The sequence below is a fragment of the Cheilinus undulatus genome, linkage group 10 (genome assembly GCF_018320785.1).
Source record: "Cheilinus undulatus linkage group 10, ASM1832078v1, whole genome shotgun sequence".
Lineage (NCBI taxonomy): Eukaryota > Metazoa > Chordata > Actinopteri > Labriformes > Labridae > Cheilinus > Cheilinus undulatus.
Window position 1 is genome coordinate 1,137,131 of NC_054874.1, and position 13,640 is coordinate 1,150,770.

Genomic DNA, 13,640 nt, shown 5'->3' on the forward strand with positions numbered 1-13,640 from the left:
TGAAAACTTCCACCTCAAATCTGGATGGGTGGTGTCGGGCGAGGCTCTTTTATGGCGCTTTTCCACCAAGCAGTCTGGTTTGGTTGAGCACAGTTTGTCCCAGTAAACGCTGATCTTGCAGCTGATGTCTGTGTTAACTGAATCATTATGATGGGAAATCGTAAGAAATAGTAAGAGTCTGTATTTTTCCCTCTTATATGGCTCTTTATTTGGCACCAGTTTGGCTTTTTAAGTGTGAATTAAATGACAAAAATAGAAGAAAGAAAACTGGCTCTTAAATAAGAGATTCATATTCAAGAGTTGGCTCCATTTTGAACAACAAATCATTGCTCCGTGTGTTCCCTCACAAGTTTTATTTAGGGTGAAAAGCTGTTAAAGAGGCTCAGCTAGCCTCTTAGCTCGGCCCTAGACTCCTCTAGACTCTGGACTCCCCTCATCTGTATAGACCAGGGTTGTCAAACTCAAGGCCCTAGGGCCAAATCCGGCCCTTGGTACAGTTATATATGGCCCTCAAGCATGAGGTCTGCACATTTCCTCCCGTATAAAAATGTAAACTTAATGATTGAAAATATCATTTTTAAGTCATAAGAATTAAAAAGAGTAAAGATTTTTGATAATTTGATAAAAAGTCAGGAATGTTGGAAAAGAAATCTCTATTTTCATTTCATATTTTCATTTTTGCATCTCACAGTTAAGACTGAAAATGATGGCTTTGACATTTTTCAAATCATAAATGTGACTTTGACCGTTTAGAGTCACGATTTTATTCACATTTTCAACTTCTAACTCTGACTTTAAATCCCAAATATTTACATTTTTTATTTAAAATCTAAAAACTGTATCTCATATCTTGAACTTTAAAACTCCTAATTTAAGTTTTTTTCTCACAACTTGAAATTTAAAATGAATGATTTAGAGTTGTATCTTATATTTTGACCTTTAAAACTCTTGTTTTGAAATTTATCTAATATTTTCACCTTTTTAACTCATTATCTTGTTTTATCTGTCATATTTTGACCTTTTCAACTCCTAACTTTGACTAATCCCAAATGTTGACCTTTTAGATTCAAAATTCTACATTTTTATCTTATCTGTTGACCTTTTAAACTCTTTTGACATTTAAGGCTCTCAACTTTGAATTTTATCCAGCATTTTAACGGTTAGAAGTCATGATTTTCTTATTTTTGACTTTTTTAGTCTTTTTTTCCCTATAGTTTGTTACTGGTGAAGATGAAGTTGACACTTTATGGGAAATTTTGACCCTGTTAGGCCCTCAGGTTAGACCCAAATTCACAATCCGGCCCCTGCTGTGATTGAGTCTGTCTTCCCTGGTCTAGACCTTTACCTGTGGTGACACTGACATGTAAGCATCATCAAACAGCCGAAACTAGAAGGTCCAGATATCTCTTGTAGAACTTTACCAAACATTGCACTTGTATTGAGGTCATTTCTCTAAATTATACAGGGAATAAAATTTGAGTGTTCTCTTGAACCAGGTGGGAGGCCTCCCTGCTCCAGATGTGTGCTGGTACCTGGACGGTAAAGCCATCCGTCCTGATGACTACCATAAGATGCTGGTGTGTGAAAAGGGGATGCACTCGTTCATCATTGAGATTGTGACGGTGCACCATGCAGGAGTGTACGAGTGTGTGGCCAGAAACAGAGCAGGAGAAAGCAGATTTACCATGAGGCTTGACGTTCTGGGTAAGACCTCTTAACTTCCTGTAGATGCTGGGATCCTTCATCATGACTCAGTCAGTGTACACGGTGCATTGTTGTTGTGAAACCTCCTTCTTTTCCTCTCTGTAGCCCAGGAAGTTCTCCGCCCTCCCACATTTGTCCAGAAGATGTTGAACTCCAGAGCTCTAGAGGGCGACACTGTCAGGTTAGAGTGTAAAGTGGATGCCTCCCCTCCACCACAGCTCTTCTGGAAGAAAGACAAGGACATGCTGCGTATCGACCCGAACAGAATGAGGTACGGAATTTCACCCCAACCCTCCCAATAGTGCACTTCAATATGGCGCCTCTCAGCACCCATAGCTCATGTCATTATAAGATGTCTAGAGTTATTAAAACTTGAGATTCCCCATGATATTTTGCACTGACGATACCTATACTGACACTCATCTCCAAGTCAGATCGGCTAAAACCGATCATGTTTGGTGTTTTTTAAATTAAATGTCTGGCTTAGCGGATGGTCTGTCTACTTACCTTTGTAGTCTACTGGGGCTTCCTGCAGGGGGCACTGTAACCTGAGAAAAGGAGCACTAGGTCATCCTTTGGTCTGAATAATAAATGACTAAACTGACTATTTTAAATATCTACAAACTTTAATGAAATAATTTTGGGTTTGATTTAGATTCAGACATGCGTTATATTAGATTGGTTACATATTGCTTGATTTCTATTCCTATGCTATCATTTTATTCTGTATTTTGAGCTGTACCTCTGATGTCCAGTGTTGAATCTGTGAACTAGTCTCTGACGGTCTGTCTTTGTCTCTCTACAGTCTGTACCAGGACGGTTCGGGCCGTCAGTGCCTCTTAATAGAGAGGGTGACCAAGTCTGATGCGGGTTGGTATACTCTCTCTGCCATCAATGAAGCCGGCATGTCCACATGCAACGCAAGGCTGGATGTAGGAAGTAAGTGTGCTGAGTGTTCTTCTTTGTAATGCAGATTTACTTTGAAGGGTTATCTCAGATATCTGTAGTATGGGAGCTAACTGGTAGTTGCCATGGTTGCACGGAAAACTCAAAAACAGCAGATGGAGAGTGTGGTCCATTCAGCTCTAGTGAATCTAGCTTTGTGACCTAGAACACGACTGACAAATGCTGTTATATGATCGAGCAGAAACTTGATGAATGTAGGAGGCATGGAGCAGCTCGGTATCTCTAAGGACCGCTGCATAATCACACCGATAAGTACGTGGTCCAGCCCCTGGAGAGGGAGAGCTCACTGGAGGAAAATACAGCACAGCTATTAGATTTCTGCACGATCACATCACACACCATCTGCTGAGTGGGGATGGAGCTGAGTGACAGCTCCAACAAAGAAGACCTCCTGCACCTCCTACACCTGAGCTGGACCTCAGACCACATCAGCAAACCTGAGAGACAGTTAGACTACAGTTTGTTCATGCACCTCTACAAACTTCTAAATATTCAACATGGTAAACATTGCATTTGCCACAATAACATCATCCTTATAAGATGATGTCATCCTTATAAGATGATGCCAAAGATGATGTCATTATTTGAAGATGATGCCATCCTTTAAAGATGATGCCAAGGATGATGTCATCCTTTGAAGATGATGTAATCCTTTAAAGGTGATGCCAAAGATGACATCATCCTTTAAAGATGATGCCAAGGATGATGTCATCCTTTGAAGATTATGTAATCCTTTGAAGGTGATGTCATCCTTTGAACTTAATGCCAAAGATGACATCATCCTTTGAAGATGATGCCAAAGATGATGTCATTCTTTGTAGATGATATCATCCTTTAAAGATGATGCCAAGGATGATGTCATCCTTTGAAGATTATGTAATCCTTTGAAGGTGATGCCAAAGATGACATCATCCTTTGAAGATGATGTCATTCTTTTAAAAAGCATGAAAGGCTTCAAACGATGACATCATCAAAGGTAGATGATGTCCTGTTCCATGGTGACGTTTTTTCTCTCCATTTTTCCAAACAGTCGGTCATAGTTGGAAACTTTTGGAACAGTGGGTGGGACTGTCGTGGAGCAGGTTTAGGGTTCTAAAAAGTTCCCCTTCTGTCTCATCAGTCCTGAGGATAATTTCCCAGAAGTCTTAAGGATCATCAGGATGTTTTTAGTCAAATGTGAGACGAGCCTTTGTGTTCTTTTTGCTCAGCAGTGGTTTTGGTCTTGGAACTCTCCCATGATGCCATTGTTGCCCAGTCTCTTTCTGATTGGTGAATCATGAACTCTGACCTTAACTGAGTCAGTGAGGCCTGCAGGTCTTTAGATGTTGTTCTGGGTTCTTCTGAGACCTCCTGGATGAGTCGTCCATCTTCTCTTGGAGTCATGTTGGTAGGCCGGCCACTCCTGGGAAGGTTCACCACTGTTCACAGTTTTCCCCATTTGTGGGTAATGGCTCTCACTGAGCCCCAAAGCCTTAGAAATGTCTCTGTAACCCTTTCAGGCTGATAGATGTCAGTGACTTTGTTTCTCATCTGTTCTTCTTTAGATGGCTCCATGATGTGTTGGAGATCTTTTAGCCTACTTCACTTTGTCAGACAGGTTCTATTGAAGGGATTTATTTACCCAACAGGTCTGGCAGTAATCAGTTTAATCACAGTAAATTTATGGTTTCACAAGCGAAGGCAATGGCTTTTCACATAGGGCCAGGAAGGTTTGCAAAATAATTCAATTTCAGACTGAAGATTAGGGCTGAAACGATTCCTCGAATTATCCGGGTAATTCGATTAAAAAAATTCCTCGAGGCAAATTATCTGCCTCGCTGCGTCGTTTAAATCGGCCCTGTATCCATATATGGCCACGCTGTAGCCTGGACACCATGTCGTGTGTTGTGTGGCGTGCTGTGTTTCGTACGGACAGCTATTTATGTGGCACAATGCCCTTGTTTTCGCTGTTACTACAACTTAACATGCATGATACGAGAGAAAGAGAAAGAGAAGCAGTGATGTTTACAGGCACTCGTCCTGCGTTTTTACGCAGCCACTGGCGGCGGCTTTATAGCAGATACGGCACTACGCCTGCACCTGTAAACGCAGATCTCTGGGTTCACGCGCTGTCTGTTTGACTCGCAGCGCTCAGTTTGTGTCTGCAGACTTCAGGGAATTTCATAAACTTCTCTGATTGACCCGATGGTTTCACAAAACACCATCAGGCTTCACGATTCAAATCCTGTTTTGGTGCTTTCCCTCGCTCTCTCTCCCTCGCTCTCTCTTTTCCGTGTGCACGTTATACATTGAATTATAAATTATCTAAAATTCTGACGTCTTGATTGCAGCGTATTTTTCAAAATGTTAAGCATCCTGAATGATTTGATAAGACTTACATTGATAATGAATTGACACCAATTAAACAGAAACACCTTATTGCCACAGACAGTGACAGAGACTAAGTAGGTCAAAGTTCATCATCATACAGTCAGGATTCAACAGGTCACAGAAGCAGCTTTATCCCTTAAAATGTGTTCTCCATGTCAGTGGATGGTCTTAAAAGGTCATATTTTTACCTTATGGTGGATGATCTCACAAACAAAAATGTGCAAAACTTGAAGGTGAACACCCTTTTGAAAAATAGACCATATTCCTGTAATCTAAAGGTTCACCGTTCAGACATCATCAGAATGTGAAATACTACATTCATGCATAAAATAGAGGATTTTAAAATGATTAAGTCTCCCTTTACTTTAATGACAACTTGGAGAATAGAAATAAACTACAATGAAAGAAATTAAGTGTTGGCACCAAACAATTCCTGGTAAAGGATCCCTAAAACCCAAAATATGGCTTAATCTGATGTCATTATTTAACTTCTTTTTCTTGTTACTTTAAGAAATGTAAACTGGCATCAGAACTTCATTGCACTTTGTAAAATATATTTTCTTTAGAGGACCTGTTAATACCATTTTTAATCTAGAAATAGTTCATTTAAGGGACCCAGCTTCTTTTCTCATTTGTCTAGTACTACTTCTCTTGAAAAAAGCAAAAGTCACTGATTTTAAAAATGCATATTTCTTATTAGAGTACTCGATTAATCGTCAGAAGAAGAGATAGAATACTCGATTACTGAAGATCAAAATTAAGTGTGGAAACTCTGGGATTATAAATTGTCTCAGGCGAGGTTGGTCTGGTCTTGGATTCAGGCTGATAATCTGACCTCTACTGAGGATCTCTGTGTTTGTTAAAGACGAGTCTTAGAGGGTAGACCACGAAGGGAACTGTTGTTGTTGCAAACGTGTCTTGTTTGTCTCTGACGCTGAGCCGTGCCATGCTGTCCTGTGCTGCGGCATGCAGAGAAGAAGAGTTATTTTCAGACACCTGGCGTGAGAGGAATGTTTAGGCCGAGGCTCTGTAGGTCCTGCTGGTCACACCAGCAGTGTCACTCATCCTCTCTTATAAATAACAAAGACATCTGCAGCTATAATCACTGCCACCCCTTTCCCTTTTACCTATTTCATTGATTTGAGCTGTTTGCTAAAATCATTGAGGCAAACGAAGGATTTAAAAAGTGTTAGCGAGTTTTTATTTTCTAAATCATTTATATTTTTGTTTAAATTTTGATTTGCTATTCCATTTGAACCTGTTATAACAGAAAAAAGAGGATTTAAAAATGATTGTATGATTAAGGAAAAGCAAAAACTGAACACATTGATAAATTTACAAGGAGCCTTGGCTCTCAAACTTTAAATTTAGCTCAGGTGGCTCCAGTTTCTCCTGATCTTCTTTTAGATTTGCCCACACTGGAAAGGCACACACCCATCTACAAGTAAGGTAGCACCAAATATCAACCAGAAAGCAGGTAAAAAAGTAGAAACCAAACTTTGCTGACAGGGAAACAAACAGGCTTTCAAGCAGTTTAAGATTTATTGACATGTAGCATTGTTACAGCAGAGAAATAATCTACAAAACACTGATTTACTAACTTTTTGTGCTAAGTTTAGTTAGCAGCAGTGCTAACGCTCACTGTTGAAAGCAGATGGTGCTTAAAGAGAAACTGCACTTGCAGACTTTGCTGGATGCAATCAAAATTGTTTCACAGGAGGAACCTTTCTTCCCTCTTAGGGAGCTCAAAAATCGTTGCACCGGTAAAATTTTGTGGTAGAAGAATGGTGGGAGGAAGGCAATTCTGAATTATGTTAAAATAAAAATACTCTCTGAAGGGAATGTGTGATTCTAAAGTTCTCTTCAGCGAAAAAATAACAGTGGCATACCTTATATTTTTTATGATTTATAAAAAATTACATTTCACCTAAAGGGGACATATTTTACCTCTTTAAGACAAGTTTAAATCGTTCTCAGAGGTCCCCAAAACATGCATGTGAAGTTTGTTGCTAAAAAAAAAAACACTCCAGTATTGGATTTTTGCATGTCGAAAAACCCCTCTGCTGTTTCTGTCTGTAGCTTTAAATGATAATGAGCTGTCTGACTCCGCCCCAGGACCACGCCTCCAGGAAATTGATGCAGTATAGTGGGTGTGGCTCAGCTGCCAACTGAGAGGAGGATCAGGAGAGGAGGGCGGGACTTTATTCCAAGTGGGGAGGAGGGGGGGTTCTGATTCTTGGGGGGATTGTGGACAGGTCAGAGCACATATTTCTGTTAGAAAATCCTGAAAGTTTTTAATTTTTTTTTCCAACATTTGTGACCTTTAAGGTCTAAAGCCTTGCAACAGTTTTTTTAACATCATCATCTTCAGCTCACTGGTGGAGCATGTGCTGAGGCAATAGTCCACAATGCACTGCATGTTAGCAGCAAGTCTCTCCCACTTTCTCTTACCTCTCTTAGACTGTCCTATTTAAGAACGGCAAAATACCCAAAAAAAAAACCATCTTTTAAAAGAAAACATCCCTTCGCTATTTTATTACTCCTAAATTACAGAGATATCGCAGAGCTGAGACATGAAAATGTTGGAGAAATTGTGGATGTGATGAGGCAGATCACCTACATATTTTCTGGAGATGCATAAAGGTACAACTGTTTTGGAAAAATATTTGGACCATCATGCTCCAGATTCTTGGACAGTTGTTCCCGTTGACATTTACATCATTTTATTTAGGTGATCTACCTGAAGAAATAAAAGAAGCTGATAGATACTTGTGAAAAATATTTACAGTAGAAGCAAAAAAAGGCCATAACTCCTAAATGGTTACAGATGGATCCCCCCATAACAGATAATTGGGTTGATATTATTAAAGAAATTGGTTGACTTTCTTATTGAGACTGAAAAAGACTTATACATTAAAAGATGGTCTAAATGGAAACTATACTTGGAAGAATAAATAACATTCCTGGTGGTCTGCCTTAAGCATTTGTATTGTTGTAATTCATATACCACTTCTTTACTATAAGCTCTGATTACTTTATAGTTAAATGTGTTAAAATCCCCATGTAACTAGTATTGAAACCTGTCATTTTGATATTTTTATGTCTGGCAATGTCTTTTTTTGTTTTGGTGTTGTTGTTGATGTTATGTTTTGTCTGAAAAACAATAAAATTTAAGTATAAAAAATAAAAATAAAACATCCCAAGTCAAAAATGAGTGCATGTTTCGTGGATTAGAAGAGGAACATCTGAATTCCTTTCTTCTTTCTGCCTCTTCCAGCTCGTTCTGCCCCGCCCATGAAAACGGCGCCCCCTGCTTCAAAGACGCTGAAGCTGCTGTCCTCTCTGAGCCACGTGCCCTCACTGACGGTGGAGACCCCGGCCCAGCACACCGCCCCTCTGTTCGAGAGCGAGGAGCTGTAGCCCCAGGCTGAGCCGGCTTCATCCTCAGACCGTGGTCAGGAGCGTCAGAGCGGTCCCAGCGGGCGGAGCTTCTGTCCCCGCCCTTTAACAGCAGATAGAGTAACGCTTTGATTGTGAAGTTAACAGCAGACAAGAAGACATTTTAGCAGTTCTTGTCAGTCCAAGGCCATTAAACCACCCCGTTTTTGTTTGTTTTTGTTGTGCAGGATTGCTACAGTTTCATTTTTTATTTTACAAATAACATTTCAGAATCAAGGCAGGAATTTTTGCTGCTCACTTGCTCAAAACTTTCAGTATGTTGACATGCGGTCGAATTATCGTGCTAGTCCAGCTAAAACTGGGCTTTTTCAATTCACGCCTGCAATTAAGTCACAGAGAATGTCTGAGGTGTACAGAGCTGTAGAAATGCCCATGGTCCATCAGTAACCAGCTGAAAGGGGGCATATTACCATCTAACTTCTTGCTTTACATACGTAGTGGAAAAATACCAACTCTTACGCCGTGTCCTAACTGTATGCTGCACGAGCATCAGTGTCAAAATCTGCTTGATTGCACAGACTCTGATCGTCCTGACAGCATGCAAGCAATGCAGCACAACATTGTCCCCGTTTCTATTGTCCTTTCACATGAGAGGGGCAAGGAACAAGGAAAGAGGGAGATGACAAGGTATCAGGAGACCCATACAGGAATATTTCCTTGATTTTCTCTCACTTCCCCCCTGTAACAGAGCTTGTTAGCTTGTTTTTAAGAGTAGAGATAGTTGTGCAGTAATAATATTAGTAACTGTGTTTGAATGTTGCTCTGTTGTGTATCAATATTTGGATTAAAATTGTCAAAGCCTTGCTAATGCTAAGTTTTCTACGTTTTTCTAGACGTCGACTGTTTACCAGGGCTACATGAGAATCTTTACTTGACAGATGGCCAGATTTTATGTCTATCATCAGACAGATTGATCTGTAAAAGCTCCAATCAGAAACATTAGGGCAGAGTCTGAAATGACCTGACCAATCAGCATCATTTAAGGGGAAAGAGGCGGTAGCTGCAGGCGGGGTGTAGTTGTGCTGCAAGCTGGTAAGCAGTGGGTTAGCTCAGATGTAGCTTGAGTACAGGGACAGTTTTTATCAGAACATTTCTTCATTCGTAGAAGAGCAAAGGATTGCTCTGGAAGCTTTCCTTTGCAGGAGAGCAGCTGGCTTCAGTCATAGCTAATGGCTACTGTGGCTAGTTCACTCTGGTGCTGTGGATGCTCACTCATTGCTCTGATTGGCCCGTAACGAATGAGACAAAGAGAACGTTTCTCCAATTACCCTAAAATACTTTCTCTGGGAGCTTTCCCACATGGATGTGAGACCCATGGGTTTGTGACACAGATTCATCTGGCGTGCCAGGTTATGATTGTCACGGCTCAGGGAATCAAATCTACAGTGGATGAATGGGGCGATGTCTGCCGCTGGCGTGCTGTTGGGACACGGTGCTACCATAAGGAATATTTGGGGCTTCTGTTGTCACACCAAAACACCTCAATGCTGTCCATCAGCTGACGTTTGCTCCCACTCTGCCCGTCGTCTCTTTCTCTCAGTATGAAAGCTTAAACGTCCATGTTTAACACCCCTTTAACCCTCCACTCTGTCCTCTGTCCGTAGCCTCTAGGCCTGTCTAAGCCGCAGAGCAGCTTGTCTACATCAGGGTGCCAGAGAGCGGGGACCCCCACTGCACCTGAAGGTGGTTGCACACAGCCATGAACATGCTAGGACACTCACGTGGAGACAAGGACGCCATAAGGGGGGAAAATGGGAGAGCTTTAAGGGGCCAGCAAAATCATAGTCCATTGTAAAGTTAAGCTGTGGTATTTTATATTTAACCTGAATAATAACCACTCTTATCAAAGAAACAAGTTTTGATTCATTTGTGTAGTAAGTAGTCCTCTTAAAAATGTAAATCCTTTTGTTTAAAACTGAATGAAGATACATTAATAATAGCTTAAATGGGTTAATAATGGCAAAAAATGGAGGGAAAGGTAGTGAAATTGGATTTTAAAAGTAGCAGAAATGGGTTAGAAATGGCAAAAACTTGCATATAAAGCAGTAAAAGGGGATTCAAAAGTGGCTAAAACGGCATTTAAGTGGCCAAAATGGATGCAAATTTATTGAAATTGGATGAAAATTGATATAAACCGGCATAAACTAAACCCTTCTTTTCTGCTTGTTCCTGCTGAGTTTATGAGCAAAGCTGAGCAGACCGATGCGCTCACTGACCACAAACTCCCTCCTCCTCCTCTTCCTCCCTGTGTCAGAGCTGCTGTCATGTTTATAGTCATCCGTGTGCTGGGTGGATGCGACTCAGGATCATATGGGAATATTTCTTCACTGCAACTGGTGCATCTGCAAAAGTGTGTTTGCAGGTTCATATTCATTTACACCACAAACACTTGCATGGTCTATTACAGCAGTGGTTCTCAACCTTGGGGTCGGGACCCAATTTGGGGTCGCGAAACGCTGAGAAGGGGTCAGAATCCCCCCAAAAAACTAAGAATATTTTTTAAATTACAGTTTCCCCTTTACACAAATTTAGCCAAATTTTCACCCATTTTCATCATTTTTCCTACCAATTTTAACACTTTTGTGCCAGTTAAAAAGCTTTTTTTGCTCATTTTCTGCCTGTTTTTATCACTTCCTAACCAATTCTCACCACTTAAGCCGAATGTTGCCTCTGTTGACCCATTATTACCACGTTAACCCCATTTTACCACTTTTTACACACATTTTTCCCATTTTAGCCACAGTTAAGATAAAAAAGATATTTTTTTATCAGTCCCACAAGTGGAAATTCAAAATCATTCCATTTCACGAATATGCTCATTTTTGACCAGTTTAACCAATTTCTGCCAATATCTGCTTTTTTTGGTCTCAGTTTACACTTTTTTGCCAGTTTATATCAATTTTTCATCCCATTTACAAAATTCCCACCCATTTTTGCCCATTTGAAGCCTTTTCAGACACTTTTTAACTCCCTTTTAGCACTATTTATGACGATTTTTGCCTTTTTTAGTTTTTTTTTTAACCCATTTCTTCTACTTATAAAATCCAATTTCTCCTCCTTTTACACCCTTTTATGCCATTATTAACCCATTTTTGCAATTTTAAACCCATTTTTTTAACAAAAGGGATTTACATTTTATGAATGTTAAAAATACAAATGATTAAAAAAGAGATTTGCTTCTTAGATTAGCATGGTTATTTTTCAGGTTAAATATGAAGTATGGATATCACAGCTTAATTTTACAGAGGACCATGATTTAGCTGGCCCCCAGTCTGGCTGGACCACAGAAAGCTCTCCCATTTACCCCCCTAATGGGTGGCCTTGTCTGCCCATGACTATCCTAGAATGTTCATGGCTGTGTTCAGCCACCTTCAGGCACAGGGGGGCCCTGGTCTCTGACCTTTACTTTGGGGGTCGTGGGCTGAAAAGGTTGAGAACCACTGTATTTCGGGACAAACTGTCTGAAAAATGAAGTTTAAACAGTTTAGATCATTTATGCACCAACTCTTTCTCATTAAATAGCCCATAACTTAAATTCCATAAGCCTTGATAATTTTATCATACCGCATTAAATAACGCTTCTGGTAAAAATGAAGCAGCCTGATACGTTTCAGCCTTCCTCCTTTCTCCGGGGTTCTTGCTGAATCAGGATGGTATTTTTGAGACTCATTGTTACACGTTTGTCCCTGTATCTCTGCTGTTCTCTCTGACCTGTGCTGTAACCACAAAGAAACGTCTGATTTTCCCATCATGACCACCTTTACTAGACAATCAGGTGTAACGTAGTGCTCCGATTCTCTGCTGTGGAATAAACTCAGCCTGATATGTGTTTTTAAAGTTTATTTATAATGTTGAACTGAAGTTATTATTATTATCAGTGTTGGTGGCCTGCTAAAGCTTGTAACATCAGCGGGGGACACAGAGCAGCAGACTGCCATTCTGATACCCGTCTGCACTGAGAACCCTCAGACTGAAGCGTTTACATGCCGTCTCTTCTGCAGTGCAGAGAAAATGTGTTCCTGTGCCTTACTGAAGCTGAGTGAATATTCATCCTCCCTGATCATACATCTCTGAAGCATCCATCATTAAAGCCAGGAGAGTATCAGAGTGTCAGTCTGCTGGGCTGGACCTCCGTCTCTGAGCACAGCTTTACTCGGATTTCTCTGCTTCTCTATCAGAGCGTGTTTAGCTGGATGTGCATGCAAACAGAGTCAGGTCACAGGAGGAAGTCCAGATGTGGACTGGGTTTTCCTGAAGCAGTGTAGGACTTCAGTGAGAGTGGTTTCACGTAGAGCTGTTTCTGGATGTTTCTGTTAAACTGCAGCTAGTGTTCTCTGTTTTCCTCCAGTACTGTTTGTTGTGTAAGAAGTTCAACATATCACAGGATGAATGAGGAATAAAGTCTGTTTCAAACCTAGCTTTGCCTCTTCATGTGTTTTTCTTTATTTAAAGTTTGCACGCTCAAATCTGTAGACCAGGGGCCGGATTCTGGATTTAGGTTTAACCTGAGAGCCTAGCAGGGTTCGACATTTAACCATAAAGGGACAAACTCATTTTCACCAGTGATGAATTATGGGAAAATATGTAGCACTGATGATGAATGATTTTAGACAGACAACCAGGCACGCTCACACTCACACCTACGGGCAATTTAGAGTCACCAACCAACCTAACAAGCATGTTTTTGGTGGTGGGAGGAAGCCGAAGTACTCGTGGCAAGCATGCACAAGGAGAACATCGAACCAGGAGCCTTCTCGCTGTGAGGCAGCAGCGCTGACCCCTGCACCACCGTGTAGCCCTGAATTTAAATCCAAAATAATGTTTTTAAAAGACAACTATCTGAGACAGAAAGTTGAAGTCATGAGTTTAAAAGGTTGAAATATATAATAACTAAAAATAAGTTGAAGTTGTAATTGTGAGATACACTTTTGAAAACATGAAATGAAAACAAATTCATTTATTTTCACACATTCCTGACATTTTATCAAATTATTCTTGCTCTTTATTTTTTCAGATTTTTATGATTTAAGGATATTTGAAACCATTAGGGTGAAGTTTGCATTTCTGTGCTTGAGGAAATCTGCAGACCTGGTTATTATAAAAATACATGATGACCTCACGGCGTGTATACAGGAAAATCT

General features: G+C 40.4%; 1 protein-coding gene across 4 annotated transcripts in view; it reads left to right on the forward strand.

Moving 5' to 3' along the window:
* The window catches only part of myot (myotilin), a 56,318-nt gene extending 45,034 nt beyond the window's left edge, over positions 1–11,284 (forward strand). For 3 of the 4 annotated variants that reach the window (XM_041797313.1, XM_041797317.1, XM_041797315.1), the window contains 4 exons: positions 1,497–1,704; positions 1,810–1,975; positions 2,510–2,643; positions 8,318–11,284. In XM_041797313.1, coding sequence (XP_041653247.1) covers positions 1,497–1,704; positions 1,810–1,975; positions 2,510–2,643; positions 8,318–8,460 — 651 coding nt within the window. In that variant the 3' untranslated portion in view covers positions 8,461–11,284. The remainder of the gene's footprint in view (positions 1–1,496; positions 1,705–1,809; positions 1,976–2,509; positions 2,644–8,317) is intronic. The other variant, XM_041797316.1, reaches the window with a different exon arrangement.
* Positions 11,285–13,640: the final 2,356 nt, after the last annotated feature.